The following is a 19,107-nucleotide window of genomic DNA, read 5'->3' on the forward strand; positions in this document are numbered from 1 at the left end:
GCTTGGGGACAGATTGGGTGGAGCCCGGCAGCAGGGGGAGCCGGGGGTGTGGGGCCGGTTGAAGAAGGGAAAACTTTGACTGGGTGGTTTCACAGGGAGCAGAGGCATTTGAGTCAGGGCACGCATGCCTCAGCTGTGAGAGGCCCTACTCCCCTTGGCTGGCTGGCATCCCAGAGCAGAGGCAGAGAGACAGAGAAGGCTGAGAGTGTGAGACTGAGGGTAAAGAGAAAGTTTAAGCGTAAAGTAGACTAGGAAGAGGGAAACAAGTAGCCAAGAAAGTTGTCTTAAAGAAAAGAGAAAAGGATTAGGGACTGAGTTTGGTGCAACGTGGCTCCTGCAGGTTGTTTTACAGTAGTGTGTTTGTATTTGTAGTGAGTGTGCAGGCGGTTTGTATTTGGAGTTGACAGCCATGGCTGATACAGATGTCAAGAAGGAGCACGCAGCCCTAGCAGAAGTGCCTTTTGATGATGATGAGGTAGCTCTGGTGGGTGCTGCCACAGAGCCGGCAGTAGATGATGATGACCCTGTTGAGAGGGTGGACCCGGTGCTGGCAACTGGCCCTGGAGGCAAGAGTGAAGCGCAGATGAACGGGGTCATGGTCCTGTCTCTGCTCGACAAGATTATCGGGGTAGTAGACCAAATCCAGCAGACCCAGAATGGGCTCGAGGCCCGGCAGGAGGCCATGGAGAAGTCAGTGTCAACCATCCAAGGGGAGCTGGCTAAGTTGTCCAAGAACCACACCGGCACAGCCAACACTGTCAACAAAATGCTGGAAAAGGTACGCAAGGTCAGCGTCAACGTCAAGACGGTGCGGAGCAACCTGGAGAAGCAGGCAGGCCAGATCAAGAGGCTGGAGAGCAATGAGAGCGAGCTGCTCAAGAGACGCAACTTCAAAGTCCTCATCTACCAGGTGAATACTGAGGATCGCAGTGTGTGTGTGTGTGTGTGTGTGTGTGTGTGTGTGTGTGTGTGTGTGTGTGTGTGTGTGTGTGTGTGTGTGTGTGTGTGTGTGTATGTGTGTGTATGTGTGTGTGAGCTTGTTTTTTTTACTATTTACTATTTACTTTGTTTGAGAATGTAGTGGTAATGCTTTACATGTGGCTGTTAAAGTTACACTAACAGTAGCCTACATGTGTTTCATTCCATCAAACCATCAGAGCAACCTTTTGACATCATCTCACCAGAGACAGTTAAGCCTGTGTTATGGTTCTGCGGAGGCTCCACGCAGAGCTTTTGCCGTAGCCTACATAAGTGGCCTGATGTTTATACTTGTGAGCTGGTGTGTATTGTCGAGCCAGCTGCAATTAGCTTCAGAGCGAGTACCGACTAGGTCATAGTGAAAGAAACAAAGTGTCTCTCCTGTGTTTTCTGACCAAGGTGAGAAATCTTTAGCAGGAAAAGTTCACCCTCTCTTTGATTTCATGTTGTTTATGGAGAAGGAGAACCAGGAAATGAGTCGTGGGAAATACAACACTACCCAGCCACGGCCGAGCAACGTGCGTCACTGCGACGTGTGGTTAAATTTTTCGAAAGGTGCATGTCAGGTTCCGGCGTAGGTTCCAGCGTAGACACAGAGGGGTCTGCGGGGGTACGCCGTCGATTCGACGCAGAAGCATAAAACGGCCTTTAGAGTCACACTGTGGCTTGAGTTGACCTCTGTTAGTGGAAATGTTCTGTAGTTTCTCAGGATAAAGGATCCTGGCCAAAGCTTCGGCTCGGTGGTTTCCATGACATAAATGTCTGAATCGCTTTTTCCTCAAACTTAAATGAGGCTGTAATGTTTACGACCAATCAGACACTGCAGTGCACTATTTAGAAGCTGTTGTATGGTTTGTATTCACGCTCAGTGAGAGGTGAATTCCTCTTCTCACCTATGAAGGGAATACTAGCAGCTTCCATGGAAAAACAAAGGCAGAGAGTGACCTCTCCCACTCCACACAGGACTTCATGATTACCCAATGAAACTATATAAAGACTAGACCACTGGACTAAATAAAAAGGCCTATAAACACAGGCATGAAGAGCTACTTGAGACAGAACCAACGCCCCACCTCTGAGTGCTCAGAGGGCAGATAGTTGGCAGAGTGCTGCCATGTAAGATGAAGATGTAGTTTTTAGTATAAAGATTTCTCAGAAGTGGGATACACTGACTTCCTGCACTTTAATACCTGAGAACACAAGTGTGAGTATTGGGACAGGGGCAAATTTATTTTAGGGAGCATGATAGCTTCTCAAACGGTTGGGACCGTGAACATCTTGAAAAGAAAACGAGATAGAATATAGAAATTAGAGATGTTCCATGATGATACCAGCGTTTTAGACAGTATCGGAGGCGAGGAAGTACTGGAGTTTATGCACCGATCAGATACCACGTAATAAAGCCCTAAAGAAAATCTACGTTAAAGTAGTTTATTTATGTTCTTTTTCCGTTATAACTGACTGTCAAACTGGATAATGAAAGAAAGTTCTGTGGCATTAATTGTTTGTTTGTTCATGTTTCACAAAGAGTTTAACCCAAGTCAGACCGAAAACAAAGATAGAAATCATATCACATCCATACAGGGATAGTAGTATACAGTTGTTAAAACATAATAAAATATATGACACACTGGTATCGGCCGATACGCAAGTTCAGGTATCAGAATCGGAATCGGGAAGCAAAAAATGGTATCGGACCATCTCTAATAGAAATAGAAAATAACATAAAGGACACAATATGAATGCATGTGTGAGAGTGTGACTGACTGACGTACATTTGAAACTAGATGAGCAACTCTTTTTTTCCTTTTTCTTTTTAGCAGGACACTGCTGTCATGTCTGGCTGGTAAAAATGCAGCATGTAGGTCTTGTGCCCTTCGATCTGGAATTTGTCTATAAACCACAAATCAAGCTCAGGAAAATGTCAGTAGTAGCTACCTTATTACCTTATCGCATCATAACCTTGCAATTTGCTAGCTGGAATAGGGAGAATACTTTCTTTAAAAACCATTAGTAACAGTGAATCTGAGAGTTGCACGCCTCTCGTAGTAGAGCTTACCTCAGGATCCATATTGGCAGGCAAACCTTTTCACCTCCTCCTCATGGGATGTCCACTGTGGGAGCAGGTTACACTATTGGTATGTAGCAGAAATCTAATCACACTAGTCCTTAATAAATTACTCTGCAAAGCAGGTGCTTCCTGCTGTTTGTGGCAGTTTTGCCTGGTCTACTGCAAGCCCTTTTAACTTTGTGTGCAATTGTCAGTGTAGGACACTGTACAAAAATGACGTAAAACTTGTTCCAACTTGCAGTATCTTCGAAAGATTATGATTTTACTGTTTTTATTCTGACTGTAAGTTTTGATTGTGTTTTATCAGACACAAATCATTCTAAGTCATTTCCTGTTAGTGTTATCTCAACCGTAATGCTCTTATCACTGTCTAAACTAAGTCATCATCATGTTTCAAAGCGGTTGTAAGAGCTGTAGCTTCCATGTTGCATTATCTGTTTTGGGCTCCCACGATCTATTTATTGCCAGAGGATGGCTGCACCGTGTCCAGTTTAATTAACTGACATAAAGGCTGGTCAGATATTGGCAGCAATTCAAATCAACACTGGCTCTCAGTCATGTTTCACCACTTTCCACCGTCTGTTTGTGTGTTAATGTGTTAGAGTAGGATATGGTTAAAATGAGGTTAAGGGTGAGATCAGGGTTAGGATTAGAGGTTAATGGTAAGGTTACCTTAGGGTAGGGCACTAATATTGTCTTTCACTCACAGAGTCAATGTCAAGTGAGGCTAGACATCGTCACAGCATTACCTTTATTGTTAAACTGATACCAGCTTTAACTGTAGGGTCCGTATTTTTCTCTCCTGTCACTCTGTCTCTGCACTCTGAGAATAGACACATACTTTAGGATTTTTAGCCTGTAAATACTTTGACAGTGATGCTTTATAATTAAACCTGCAATGATGGTGGCACGCGGGATCCCCTGGCAACAGCAGGGTGTGGTGATGAAGACATGTTTACCAAAAGTACATTGCATATCAACAGTGGCAGTATACAGAGTTTTACTTATGTAAAAGTAGCAATACTAAAGTGTCAAAATACTGTGTTGCATTATATTGTTATAGTTTTTTTTTTTAACTTCACTTCAGTAAAAGTTAAAAAGTATTAGCATTAAAAACATTAATATGCAGAATGGCCCATTTCAGAATAATATATATTAGATAATATTATTGGATAATAATAATTGACACATCAATTTGTTAGCATCGCTAAAGTTGCAGCTGGTAAAGGTGGATCAAATTGTAACTACTTTATACTGTATATTGCTGGGTAGCTTAATCTATAATAATTCCCATAATTTATTAGTTTGATTATGTTTTATATCAATAAGCTGAATCTAAGTATTTTAAGATGTCAAATACATGTGGAGGAGTGAAAAGAGCAACATTTGCCTCCAAACTGTAGTGGAGTTGAAGTATAAAGTAGAATAAAAATAGGAATACTCAAGTAAAGTATCTCAGTAGTAGTTGCATTCCAGCACTGCATCTCAGATATGTATCATAATATATTTTTTTTAACTCTGTCTATCTATATACTATATATAATCTATATATAATATACTTCAATAATGCCAGAACAAAGATGTTGCTGTGGCCAAATAAATTCCTCATTCGAACCACAATTGTGCTACTTTATTTTAGTCTTTAAAGGGTGGCACTAACATTTTGGGACTTTAGAATTTGAAATGTACCTTTACAACTGCTGCACATTTCCTTGCTCATTACGTGGCGTCTTTCTGGAGTTGTTTTTTTTAAAACAACAAACCCTTACTGCAATTGACCTTGCAGCAGCTGAGGGTCCGTCTGCTGCACCAGGCACTATCAGCCTGTCATCAGAGCTCTGTGGTTTGCAAATGGTCAATCATCCAATGGAGCCCTGCTTTCACACCCTCCCTGCATTTCTGTGCTCTGACTGTACTGTCTATTACTGTCTTATATAAAGCAGGTGTCTTTCCATTTCTATATGAGTCCACGTTTATTTCCTTATTTCCTGTTAGTCTCATATTGCCAGGCATTGGACTATATTAGTTTAGCCTCACTCCTTAAGTCTGATTTCCTGCTCCAGTGTTTTCTAATAGCAACAGCTGTCGAGAATAAACCTAAGCTGTTTATAGATAATATTGTGGATTTCTCATCGAAGCCTCAGGATGTTTGTAATATAATGATTAGAAATGTTGTAAATGATGGGCACCTGGTTAACTCACCTGGTAGAGCGGGCGCCCACATAATAGAGGTTTACTCCTTGACGCAGCGGCCGCGCGCACGTTTTACTCCAACCTGCGGTCCTTTGCTGCATATCATTCCACCCTCTCTCTCCCCTTTCAAGTCTTAGCTGTCCTACACAAATAAAGGCCTAAAATGGCAAAAAAATGATCTTGAAAAAAAAAAAGAAATGTCCATCCAGCGGCCTTTCTGTTTCAGTAGAAATTAAATTTTTGAACAGTTTTTACACATTACATCAACACACAAACAGGCCCTAGGTTCTCTCAACACCCTCCTAAGGTCACCAATATAGGCAGATGGAGCAGGCTGCATGCTGATTCTTTCCATTCAAAGAAAAGTCACACTCCATTGGACAGAGGGAAAACCTGGTGCCTACATTTCCAACAATGCAACCCGTCCACCGTGTTCAGTCGGAGATTCAGAGTGTTATGCAAGTAGTAGCTAATGTAGCCTCAAGCCGTTAGCCTCAAGCAGAGATGAGGAGCTACAGTGGGCTGGTTAAATCACTTCTTTCTAACTCCACACCCTCAGATTTTCTTTTTTTCATTTTCACATTTGTATTTTTCAATTGATGCTGACTCAAGTGACATCACTTGAGGAAAATGTGTTAGATTTTGTGCAGCTCCCTCTGGAGCCACAAAAGGCTTTTCACAACTTTTTTCACGTATGCAGTTGTACTTCCCAAGATCTGCAAACTAACTTTGATGTGTCAAATTGGTGGAGTTCCCCTTTGAATGTCATAATGATGTGTATTTACATGATTTGTAAATGTGTGCTTTAATTAGATAGACATTTAATATTAATGATAATGACATAATGCACATTATCTATTTAATTATGTAGATTAATCTAGTTTATGCAATGTGATAGAGTGTGTCCATCAGAGTGTGAAACAGGACTGATGTGGGTCTGGAATGAGGGTGTGTTTGGCTGCAGCTCAAAGACAGTGATAGCCATTTGGTCAACTCCATCATGGAGATGTAAGACTTCTCAGTTACAGTCTACTTATTCCAGGCCAGCCTCGCAGACCTTCCTTCCTCAGATCGCAGCCAACAAGCCTCGCCACCAGCCCCAGCCCCAGCCCCAGCCCCAGCCCCAGCCCCAGCCCCAGCCCACTTTTCTTTAATAGCTTTTAACCCTGCCCAGACTACGTAATATCTCTATTCCACTTACTTACTAGACAGGCTTTTTTGACCACTTGAGCTTTCTGAATCTCTGTTTACAGGCATAGAGTTAGATCTCATTACAGAGAGGACACTTAGTTTAGCCAATCCCTTGTAACCAACCAAAAAGCACTCAACCAGCAGCACTAAGTTAGTGGTGTGATTCATCCTGCTGGCATCTCTGTGCCTCTCCTGCCAACATGTACATTTGTTTTTCTCCCTCCTCAGTGTCTCTCCCTCTGTCAATTTAGCCCCTTCTACTCAAACGCAGACGTCTCAACCAGAACCAAGGGCACAGCTCATTCAGTATTTGCTACAGCACTTGTACACAATGTTGTCCTCTTCCTGTCTCTCCTCTCTGTTTCCCGGGCTAGGGGAAAGATATCTGGCAGGCTCCACATTTCACTATTGCATGTCAGCTATCATGTCGGAGTTCCAGTACTCGGTGTCCAATAGTTAATGGGGTTGCGGGTTGCAACACTATGACATACCTGTACAGTACATCACAAAAAAAGTCAAATACGGTATGTACTATTATGAAGAAAAAAACAATATCCATGATAAACTATTAACACTAATGAGACACAGTAGTCTTAGTGTGAGCTAAATTGTGAAGACACCTGTCCCGAAGATCTTATCAGGAGAGTCTGAACAGTTCAACATTTACATTCGCTTTTCTGCAAACAGTTACAGGAGATGATTGACACCACACGCATGTTGGTACGTGCGCTAAATATGAGGCCACAGCCATCAGTCTGTTAGCTTATTAGCTAACAGACAGGAAACATGGTGAAAACAGCAAGACTGTTTCTGTCGAAAGGCAAAAAGTTTGCCCACCAGCAGCTCTAAATTAACCACAATAAACCTGTTTGTTTAATCCGCACAACAACCAAAGTGCAAAAATGACTTGTTCCTGGACTATTTATTTTGCCCAGTCAAGAAATGTACTAGTTTTTGTACTGATCAAACTAACTAGATATAACATGTGATTTAGTAAGCTTTAGAGGTGCCGGTAGGACTAGTTGGATTTCTTGCCTTTGCATAAAGCCAGGCTCTTTGTGTTAAGCTAAGCAACAGTAGCACATGTTCCACACAGATAGGTGGGATATTAATATTCTTATCTAATGCTCGACAAGAAGGCAAATAAGTGTATTGTCGAATCACAATGTCTAACTATTCCTTTAAAGTCAAGCTTTTCTTCCTCTGCTTATCTCTTTCTCTTATCTTTTTTGTTTTAGCAGTGACCAAAAACATCTCAAAGCCACAGCTATGTTTCTCTTTGCTTATATAAAGACACACTTTCAAGCTGACAAAATGTAAAGATTTAGGAAGAGGCCTCACTAAGGACTAAGGGTTGGTGTAACATAATTGGATTGGACAGGTGTAATTTTATATACAGTACATTTGCTCTCTGTTGTACCATATCAGATCAAATGTACAACACTCTGTGGTGTGTGTGTGTGTGTGTGTGTGTGTGTGTGTGTGTGTGTGTGTGTGTGTGTGTGTGTGTGTGTGTGTGTGTGTGTGTGTGTGTGTGTGTGTGTGTGTGTGTGTGTGTGTGTGTGTGTGTGTGTGTGTGTGTGTGTGTGTGTGTGTGTGTGTCTGGGATATAGGAGGTGGATTAGCTGATAGTGTTACTGTAGCCTTTCCTGTGCTCCTGTCATTAGGATATACAGAAAGAGGATCCATGCTGTCCCAACACGTGTATGTTGTTGAGTTATTTAGGGATGGACACAAAGTATGAGTTTTTGCTGTACATCATATTTTTTCTGCTTTTACAATCAATCCCCACGTTTATTGTGTACTATTGTGCATACACCTATATTTGTGCAGCACCTTGCAGTATTACTGTAATCAATCCAGATGTGTTTGTGAGCTGTTTTTCCTGGTCCACAAGCGAACACTGACCTGATCTCAAGCCCCAGCTGCCTTTCTCTCTCACCCAACATCCCCATCCCACAGCAGCAGACAGAATTCACGAGCTGGGAGACCAATCAGGTCAACCCTCGCTTTGAACAGTTGTAGTTTTCATCCAGCATCTTGGCCAGCTAACAGAAATGTGTCCTCATACCACATCACAACTTGGTGGAAGCTGCTGATACCCTCCGTGCTATTTATTCCAAGATTTGTAGGCACACCCTTCACCTACAAGGCCGCAGCCAAAATAAAGAGTTGGCCAATTATCTGAGTTAGTGTATTAAGGGAAACCGCTACAGTGTACGTTGATTATAAATACACCAGCATGGCGTAGTGTCTTGTTTCATTGAGTGGGTCCGAATTTAGCAATCAGCACCACCAACTGATTGATTAATTGCATTATATACGAGTTTGTGTTGGCTTATTTCCAGATAAATGTGTCTGTGTTTGACTATGTAGGCTTTGCTAGTTAATACTGTATTTTGTATGCTACTGGTATAATAACTGTTGCCTTATTTTTTACCAATACTGGTGGTGGATATCTCAAAACTTCTGCAAATAAAAAAGAAAAAAGCATTTCTTTATTTTAGTAACACAAAAAGTTGCTGTTAAAGCAGCATCCATACATTCACTATTAATATAACTGTTATTGCTGTAACCTAGGAGGTTGCGTGTGAAAGCAAAGTCTGGTATGTTCAAACGTTCAGTATGAAGTGCAACAGTCAGGTTACCCCAGACCCTGGTGGTAGCCTACATTTTACACTGCTGTGGAGCGGTTTGCTGTTCTTGTCACTGGTATGTGAGTTATAGTCCATCACTAGGAGCGTGCCAGGTTTTGGGTACCCTTGGGATTAGATTTTGCATGCACATGGATGTTTAGGAAGATACATCTATAAATAATATAAATTGTACTCCAATTATGTTATCATTGTGAGAGGCAAACTTTGAAGGTGAAACATATTCACATTTTTTATTTCTTCAAATACACAATTTTATTTATAAGGTATACTTCACATTTGCTAAGGGAAGGAGGTATTCATTCAAAGTTTTGGAAAATATTGTTAGCATTTCACATTATTAATCCCACAATAGATCTGTTAAAAATAACAAGGGATTGTCTCAGTGCTAGTTAATACCAAGACAGCTCAGACAGTAGCTCATGTTAGATTAAAAATGGTGCACACCTGCTCAACAAAGAGAGAATAAAGGCTGTACAGCAGTCAGTTTTTCCATCTACATTGTCCCAGTGGCTTTATTCAGTATCACACAAACAACAGCTCTATTCAGAACAAAGCAAAGCAGTGTGGGTGATTGGCTGGTTGCCTTCCTTCTTGTACCCCCAGCTGTAATTTTCCAGGAGTTATTTGTCATTAATCATTAAATTGGCCTCATGTAATTCAGTAGTTAAAGTTTCCTATAGCTGGGCCCAGTACTGTTTAAGTTGGCAGCTTAGTCATGCCTTCACTTGATCCACACGTCACATTATCCTGTAAGTGGTAATATGAACAATGAATACTTTCTTTCTCTTAAATAAAATATTGAAATAATATAAAGAATCTTCATGCTCACTGCAGCAAATTAATGTTTGTGCCTAAACTAGTTCCAATCTTCAAAGCATATTAATTGTTCAATTTGGCAGACTAGCCCTTTAGTGTCATTACAGAGCGAGGGATGGTTATATAACATATTCCAGCACTGTAGCTGCCAGATCACACAGAGACGTAAAATATAATATATAATACATTTCCATCTTTGCATGGGACTAACCCTGGGATTCCATTGGCCTCAGAGGTGTGGATGTGGAAAGGCTGACCTGTGGAAAAGGGCTTCCCCCTTCAGCTCCCTGTGTGTGAAATCACAAATCACTGTGACAGAAAAACCAAAGACCTCCCTTCCTGTGGTGTGCACTGTAACATGACATTGCCGTGTTGGCTATGTGGTACACAGAGCCCCTCTCTTGTCTACAGACCTAGTGGGATTGGTTTCTACGTAATATTTCCATTACCCACAGGACGCTTAAACATGGCACCATCAGAGTTGGTTGTTCTAAAATGGGATAAGAGAGCTTCATGAAACAGAATTTGCATTGTGCCCTCAGTCATAAAAGTCACCCCAAAATGCCTGAGGTAGCAGGTGGCTGGACCAGTCCTCTGTGAATTGTTTGAGCCTTATTTAGTAGAGCGTGGGAGGCATCAATATTAATGAACAGAGTACATTAGCGTTCTTATTTTAGCCCCCGAGCACTCTGTAGGGATCAAAGAATCGCGATTCAGGCCTCTGCAGGGCTCTTACACGTGAACCTCCACCTCTGTTTCATGTCAATCTCTCACTTGGCCTTCTCCCATCCTGGATGGGCACAAGGGTCAATGATATCACTCATTGTGAAAGCTAAGTGCACAGCTGCAAGGACTGGACAGGATCAGACAGCTGCTGCTGTGACTCACCGGAGAGGCCTTTCAACACACTGCCTCAAAAGGAATGGTGTGTCTGTCCATGTGTGTGTGTTTACCTATAAGCGAGCTAGTTGCTTAGTGTCTGCATGCATTTAGGTGGATCAGGAGCATGAATGTTGATGTGCATGAATTTGCCATCTAAACAGAAGTCAACCTTGCTGCTCTTTCTAACCTTCGTGTGTGTGTGTGTGTGTGTGTGTGCATGCGTATTAATATTCTTATCTAACGCTCAACAAAAGGCAAATAAGTGTATTGTCGAATCAAAATGTCTAACTATTCCTTTAAAGTCAAGCTTTTCTTCCTCTGCTTATCTCTTTCTCTCATGTTCTTTGTTTTAGCAGTGACCAAAAACATCTCAAAGCCACAGCTATGTTTCTCTTTGCTTATATAAAGACACACTTTCAAGCTGACAAAATGTAAAGATTTAGGAAGAGGCCTCACTAAGGACTAAGGGTTGGTGTAACATAATTGGATTGGACAGGTGTAATTTTATATACAGTACATTTGCTCTCTGTTGTACTATATGAGATCGAATGTATAACACTCTGTGGTGTGTGTGTGTGTGTGTGTGTGTGTGTGTGTGTGTCTGTAATGTTTTATTGCATCAATAGTTCTGTAATGTTTTATTGCATCAATAGTCCTGCATAGTCCCCCCCAAAAAAGAAAAGTACTTAAAATGTACATAGATATTTAATTTAGATGAATTAATTCATGTAGGCCTATAACATGTATTTTAGGTAACAGCTATAGATCTTAGTGCAATGTTTGCTAAATAATTGCATATTTAAATTGAACCCTGCACAGCCAATTTAGCATACATTTTTGATTGACAGGCAATCTGACTTGTAATAATCCTTCACAGATGACACAGACACAGACGATGTATTATTTTATTAATGCTACTAATCCTTTACATCATTGTAGGTGACAAAATATTTTAAATAAAATAGGAATATTGGACCAAATGGATTAGGGCAGGTCTTGTACAGTAACAGCAGATAGAGAGACAGAGAGGTTGATGGAGAAACGCCAGCAGCTTTAGTCAGAGCTGCTGGGGGCTCTGTAGAGTGCTGGTTGAGAACACTGTTTGCTCTGTCGTCCATGGTAACAGTCAGTGGTTACATTATCCCAGAGCCCAGTATGAGTCACATTTTGCTGATAATATTTAGATAATGATAAGCTTTGCTGTTGTTACATGATGAACACCATCAATTTAAGATTAACATTAAGGATTACATAATTGTCACCACAGGTTGAGAAAATTCACCAAAGCAAGAGGCGCTACTGAACTATGACAGATCTTACCGGTCTGTTTCAACATTTCTGTCTCACTTGTTTTTCCTCGATAGGTTGCAGTCTTAGCTCCTAACCAAAATATTTCCCCTCAGTCTGCTAGGACTTTTTAATTGCATCTCCTGAGTTGTGCCTCCTTCTGAAAGACGGCACAGTTGTTGGCTTGTCCAAGGCAAATCCCACACACACACACACACACACACACACACTCATACTCAGAGCGGAGAGTTCCCACTCTTTCTAGCCAACATTTCCATGAGTTATGTGCACGCCACTCTTGGAGGAAAGAAACATTAGCAACAGACCTCCTTCTCATTGAGGAGAGCACACATACACTCAGTCACCATTCCCCTGGCACCTATCAGTAATAACACACACAGAGTACCGACTTTTCCATTGCTGGTAAGTTGGAAGAGAGTGGAAGGTAACGCAGAGACACTAATGGACTTTCTTTCGTCTATCCCCAAGCTCCCAGTCTTCTGCTTTGTAATCACGAAACCCAAACAGGGTTTGCTAATGTTATCACAATTTCAACAGAAACAGTGGGCTGAGTCAAGTTTTCAGAATGTAAACAACAAAAGGTGCCAACATACAAAGTCTCTGTGTTTTTTTTCCCACTGGGAAGTTTAATAAAAGATTGAAACATTTAAAGATTGTGACTAAAATATAACTCTATTAGAGTTAGACCCATAAATTGGCTGATATATTGGTGTTGGTGAAAATGTTGGCCAATAAGTAAATTTCCATGGATCAAAAGATTACAGCTTTACAAGATCATGATTGAAAAACCTGTTCAATCCACCAAACAAGACCTTTAAAGTCTTTAAAAAATCCTTGAGTAAGTTCTGTATGAAAATCCTTTGTTTTCCATCAATTTTCTAGATGCATTAGTAAATTGGGCAGTGAAAGTCTGGATTTAGCTGTACATAGCTTTAGTGAGGTATGGAGCTGACCTGGATCCTGGATTACGTTGTAGTTTCCCTTCTATGTATGACCTCAACTGTACAAATATTGTGTCTGCATTTCTGTGTGTGAGGGTGGGTGTACACGTGTCTGACAGCATGATTACTTATACTAATGCAAACTCATGAATTGTATGTCTTTATACACAGAGGCTGTCTTTCCTAAGGGCTGTTAACTCCAGGAACACAAAAGATGCAACTATATATATTTTAAATGTAAGATCAACACCCTGGCTTTCAATTTTAGCCCACCAGCCAAACTCACCCCACAGCAGCAAACAAGTTTTGCCAGGCACATATGACGTCACCTGAAAAGCCACTTAGACAGCTATTATTACTTTGCTCTTTGTGCATGTCTACAAAGCAGGTGCAGTATACATTTTCATTTAATTGTAATACACTCATGTTGCTGCATTGTTGTAGAGATGTCAGCTGTTAATGCAGCTAAACTGTACCGTCCACCAGAGACAACATGAGCAGGTGGTTGCCATGGTGACAGAGCGCAGTGTTTATTTGTTGCTGTGCGGGAGAGGAGGGTGTTGTGTGGTGGGGGTTGTCGAGTAGGACTGAACGCTGCGGTGGCCTGCAGCCAGAGAACGGTAGATGGAATCCAGAGAGAGGCAAAGGCCAGCCCAAAATAAACCCATCCAGAGCAGGTCGGCCAAGCCCACACCATACACTGCACCAGATAAGGAGGCAATGTCCATTTAATGATAGGATCATATGGCAACATTTGAACTGCCCATGGGAGATGTGGTGAGCACATGGTCTGACAGGTGTTTGTCTTTCAGAAGTTTGATATCAGCATTGGAATTCAATTTTACTATACATATTGCACATTACTAATGACATAACACCACAAACCCCCCCTGGTTAAGTTGTTTGCTCCAGTGTCAGTTTTTAAACCTTTATTCTACTTGAAAACATTGATATTGACAGTAACAAACCAAGATATGTCTCGATATACTTCTTCAGACTACCTTATATCCCTCACTTAGGCTACATGCCACCTCCTGGTGTGTTGCTCTCAGCTGTCAGTCAGCCGTGCTCTATATCTGTTTCTGCAGGAGATTCAGTTTGCATGTGGCAACAGGCTGACAACAATTTATTGACCTCATCTCTGCACTGGGTCAGTATTGGACAAAACTAAACTCTCAATTTCAGCACAAACATGTCAAACCAAATTTGCTTTTAGCTTTGGGCTAAAATTCAGATTGAGAACAACCTTATACTCAAACCTGCTAATATATAAAAATGATCTGCACTGTGAGCCTATTCACATGCTGGTAATGCTCATATACTGTGAAGACACCTACGGATGCTTTTATTTTCTTTCATTTTTCATAGTTGAAGTTATTTGCATAGAAGATCTGCTTACCCTTAAATATTTTAACCAAAGATTTTACAACACATAAAAGTCTAAATGCTGTTTTAGAGGCATTTCTACCCAGATAAAAAATACAATTTGGATTCTTAAAATGTCCAGTGGTATTCTGTATTATATGCCACATTTTAAAGCAATTAAAATTAGCAGCATCAATACAAAATATCAGTATCAGTTTCTGCCTGTTATAAACTATGTACTGGTCTAACTGTAGGAGTGTGGATGGATAGCCGAGTAACTCTTGTTCAAATATATATATATATTACAATGTCACACCATTGAGTGTATTTACAGGGTCAATGAAGATGGCAATGGTGGATTAGATCCAAAGAGAAGCAGTGAGGTGTGGCACTAAGTAGCAGCAGGGTGGGACCTCTAATCCCTCTTGGGGACATGCTGTAACATTGTTAGCATAATACTACCACACTGTCAGTGTCCTGCCACACAACATGGAAATGTGGTGGCTGCAGTACTGATTGATTGGCGGCTGTCAGCAGTAACATTATGGGCACAGTGTGTGGTAAAGTAAAATACTAGGAAGGTGGTGAAAGAGGAAGAGTAAACTAAGGCAATTGGTTTTACAATTTATGGCAACTTTCCTGTACTGCTGTATGCAGAACAGATAGTATGGGCCCACCTCTAGGTTTATACATGTTTGACCAGGTGTGAAACTGCTGCACTTTTGTGCTGTACATTATATAAAAACCAAACTGAAACTTTACTAACCACCAAGTCTTTCCAGTGAAGTGAAAGCAGCATCATACATTATATATACATCTATGATTTATGGATAATACATCATTTTTCCAGACATTTTATTATTTAATATAAAATCACCATCTATGTTTACTGTTATATTTTACTGAAATTAGGCCTTTAAGTCACAATAAAAGTGTGTTCAAGGATTTATAGAGAAATGATAGCAAAATAGCAGGAAATACACCTGTGGTTAGATGTAACAGGTTTAGTTTCAATATGACTGTGGAGCTGCAGAGAATTTATTTTAAGCCCTATAGTTTAATTTTTAGGGACGTGATATACAGTAGCCTACATGTGATCACACCAGCCTGTGTATCATATTTCAAGGCTTGAAGTGTAAAATAACTGGGTGTAGCCATGCTGTCATATGATTGACACCACTAGATGGCACTCTGCACCAGCTACAAGCAGTGAAACGCTGCATGCTCTGAATGTTTAGATGACGCATGAATCTGAGAATTATCATGCTAATATTTCCAAAATAATTTTTCACCCAAAGGCCATTAAATCAAGCTGATAATTTTCCCATGACATAATTTTCACATGACATTGATGGCATTTAATGAAATGCCATAATTTACATGAATCAAATACACTCAGTGTATCACCATGTCTGATAATATTGTAGTAAATGCCAAATGTGATTCAATTTCTTATTAAAATGCTTATGTGGCTTAATGGTCTTCTGTTTTTTTGATCCTTCCTATTTTGCTCCCTCAGGACAAAGTGAAGCCACCAAAGACATCCAAATCCAAGACAGCAGAGGCAGAAGTTGAAGGCATAGCCGTGGAGGGCCTTGAGCAGATACCTGAGGGACAAGAGGGACTCCCAGTCAACCTCAACTCAGATGAGGAGGTGGAGATTGAGGAGATTATCGAGGAGTCTCGTACCAAGCGCCTCCAACGCACCACCAAGCAACAAGTGGACAACATAAAGAAAGCCTTCTCCAAAGAGAAAATGGAGAAGACCAAATTAAAGACAAAGGAGAACTTGGAGAAGACCAGGCAGAGAACCCGCGAAAATCTGGAGAAGACAAGGCAGAGAACCCGTGACAACCTGGAGAAAACCAAGCACAACCTGGAGAAGAAGATGGGCAAGCTCGGGACCCGCATGACCCCCAACATGGAGCGCAGGGCAAAGATGAAGACCTCCAAAGAGAAGGCGAAGAAGTCCCTCACTCCCGACCACACCATCTATGCTCGCTCCAAGACCACTGTGTACCGCGTCCCCCCCTTCACCTTCCATGTTAAGAAATTCCGAGAAGGTGCGGAGGAGGTGGTGCAGAACACAGAGATGGTGGAGGTGACCGACGCCGAGGGCCAGTCAGCGGGCGAGGAGAACGGGCTGGGTGTGCACGTAGAAGTGGAGGAAGGGGAGCTGGTGCGTGTAGACAGCCCAGAGATGGAGGCTCTGTTGCAGGTGACTGAGGACTCTCAGCTAGTCAGGGTGGAGCCAGACCTCCTAAACAAGGCCCAAAGCGAATAGAGTGTCTGCAGGTCTGTGAAATGAGAGATAAAGGGATGAAGAGGGGAGTGGAGTCTAATCACACCGACACATTAGTCGTGTATAGGGTCTTTCTTCACATGATCACAATCTATGACATCTCATTTGTTTTTGGTTCTCTTTTTATTGTACCCAACAGGGATGACTTTCACTTTCATATGTTCTCCTCTTTAGCATACAAATAAGAAAAACATAAGAAATAAGAAATTAAGCTTTTGAAACATGCTGCAGGCTGACTGGCTATTCTAGACTTGTATGTTTATGCTGTTTGCTGTTTATTGTTGGTTTGATAGATTGAGTGGCTACAAGAATAAAAAAAAGGTCTAAATAGTCTTTGTTGTTGAGATGTAATGTATAATTTAATATTTGCCATGTATGATATGCACATTAGCAGGTATGTATGTAACAGGAAGTTGTTGGCGGGATTTGTGCTTTAATCGATGGTTTTAGTGATGTAATGTGCACAAGTGAAACAAAAAAAGAAACAAGTAGGCAAGGTATAGGTCTACAGAAGAAATAAAGAACAGGAGGAGAGGAGACGACTGGGAATTGACTAAGAAAATCTCTTCCTCAACTAAAGAGTTTACACAAACTTTACTCCTGATATGCAGATTATGTAGCCTAGCGTTAGTCACTCAGCCATTGTGCTAAATGTTACAATATAATCTAAATGACTGAAAATAGAAGCGTAATGTCTGATAGATTATTTGGAACATTAAAACTGACAAATTCAAAAATAACGGGATAACATTTCACTGGAATTGTACCTTGTACGATTTCATGTGACAAACAAAATTGATTGATTGAATACTTAAACACTCACATAGCACCACAATAAACTGCTAAAGTTACTGTTGTGAACAATTATTTTAAGACCTGTTGTTTTACCTTTTTGAGGACAAGCCTGCAAGTCATATGTTGTATGTACATTTTTTGTGCATTGATAACAAAAAAAAGACAGAGACAAAGGATCATGAAGCCTTAAAAGAATCAGTAGTCCACCACATTTGGTATATTTACAATACATGCTTGAAAACTTGCTTGACCATAATTTACTGTAATATTTTGATGCATACTCACCATGCTACATTTGTTACATCTGGACATGTTGAAGGGCCCACTCAACAACTTCCACATAGCACATATCTGCACAGAGGAGAAGACAAAGACTTTATCGCCATGGTCACAGCTCACCAAAGTACAATTGCACATCCCTATTACACTTTCTCAAGGTAATTGCAGGCAGAAAAATGATGATCTGAAGAGCAAGACTGACTACGTAACATGAGATGCAAATGTCATCCTAAATGCAGTCGCAGTGAGACAGCCATGGCCAAGTAGTTATGAATGGCATGGCACTTTAATAAATGTCAAAACATCATGATTTGATCAAAACGTTTTTGTTGCAATCTTGTGTACTTCCTCTGAATTATAAACTGTTTACACTGATGAAAAAAAGCTGTCTGACTATGGTAATTTAGAGAAGATGATTGCAGAGGATTAGAGGAAGCTACGGTGATTGAATGGTAATTTTTGTAGCCTAAATAAACTGGGGATTCAATCGTTGCCACTTCTGATCATGAAGGCAAGCATACAGACTCTGGACAAGGAGAGGGGGAATGTATGGTTTTCATTTTTGTCCCTGTAGACTGTGTGTGATTTTGATGTGGCTCACTGTGTAGTATGGAGAACCATTCAAATAATCAATGGGCTGGGGAATGCAATTAAGGAGAGTGCTCCCTCAGAACACTGAGCAGGATGGAGAACAGTGAGGACAGTGTGTGTGTGTGTGTGTGTGTGCGTGTGTGTGTATGACTGTGAAGAGTAAGTATGTGCATACCAGGCTACCCACACTAATATCTTGGTGAAACTCCAGGTTTATGTCTACATCAAGTGCAAATTTCAAAAAACAAAGGAAACAATTGCAGGTCTGTGACATCACATAGACATATAACTATCATAGTCTTATATAGGCTAGTATATGATTATATCTTTTTAGTGTTTTTATTTTTAACAAAAACATCTTCAGTGTTTTGCACATTAAACATTAAAGCATTTGTAAGATATTGGCCCCCCACAAGTGTTTTTTTGCAACCATGTACTGTATATTTTTGTTTTGTTATAGTTGGTTATTAAAAAAACTGAACCAGCATGCTATAAGCGTGAGGTATCATGCACAGCTTACAGCATATAGAGATATTGTCATTTAGAAAAATGCTGCAACACAATGTGACACATATTTGCTCTTGGTGTTATTGATTTATACTCAAATACTGAATGTTTGCCATTTATTTTGTGTTTAAGGCCCCTTTTGTCACTTCAATATCAATAAAAGCTTATGGAATAATATATACTGCCTATATTTTCTCGAATTTTATAAACATTTTGTATAATTGATTACAC

At 40.7% G+C, this 19,107-nt stretch overlaps 1 protein-coding gene across 1 annotated transcript; it reads left to right on the top strand.

Annotated features, from left to right (window-relative positions):
- Positions 1–27: 27 nt before the first annotated feature.
- On the top strand, positions 28–19,053 carry cavin1a (caveolae associated protein 1a). Its single transcript, XM_028600621.1, has 2 exons — positions 28–910; positions 15,922–19,053. The coding sequence occupies exons 1-2, from the start codon at positions 410–412 to the stop codon at positions 16,684–16,686; spliced, it is 1,266 nt and encodes a 421-aa protein (XP_028456422.1). The 5' UTR covers positions 28–409; the 3' UTR covers positions 16,687–19,053.
- Positions 19,054–19,107: the final 54 nt, after the last annotated feature.

Source organism: Perca flavescens, chromosome 15 (genome assembly GCF_004354835.1).
Source record: "Perca flavescens isolate YP-PL-M2 chromosome 15, PFLA_1.0, whole genome shotgun sequence".
NCBI lineage: Eukaryota > Metazoa > Chordata > Actinopteri > Perciformes > Percidae > Perca > Perca flavescens.

Coding starts and splice junctions, on each gene's coding strand:
- cavin1a (XM_028600621.1), top strand. CDS start 410: ATGGCTGATACAGATGTCAAGAAGGAGCACGCAGCCCTAGCAGAAGTG. Junction 911..15,921: donor TCAAAGTCCTCATCTACCAG/GTGAATACTGAG, acceptor TTGCTCCCTCAG/GACAAAGTGAAGCCACCAAA.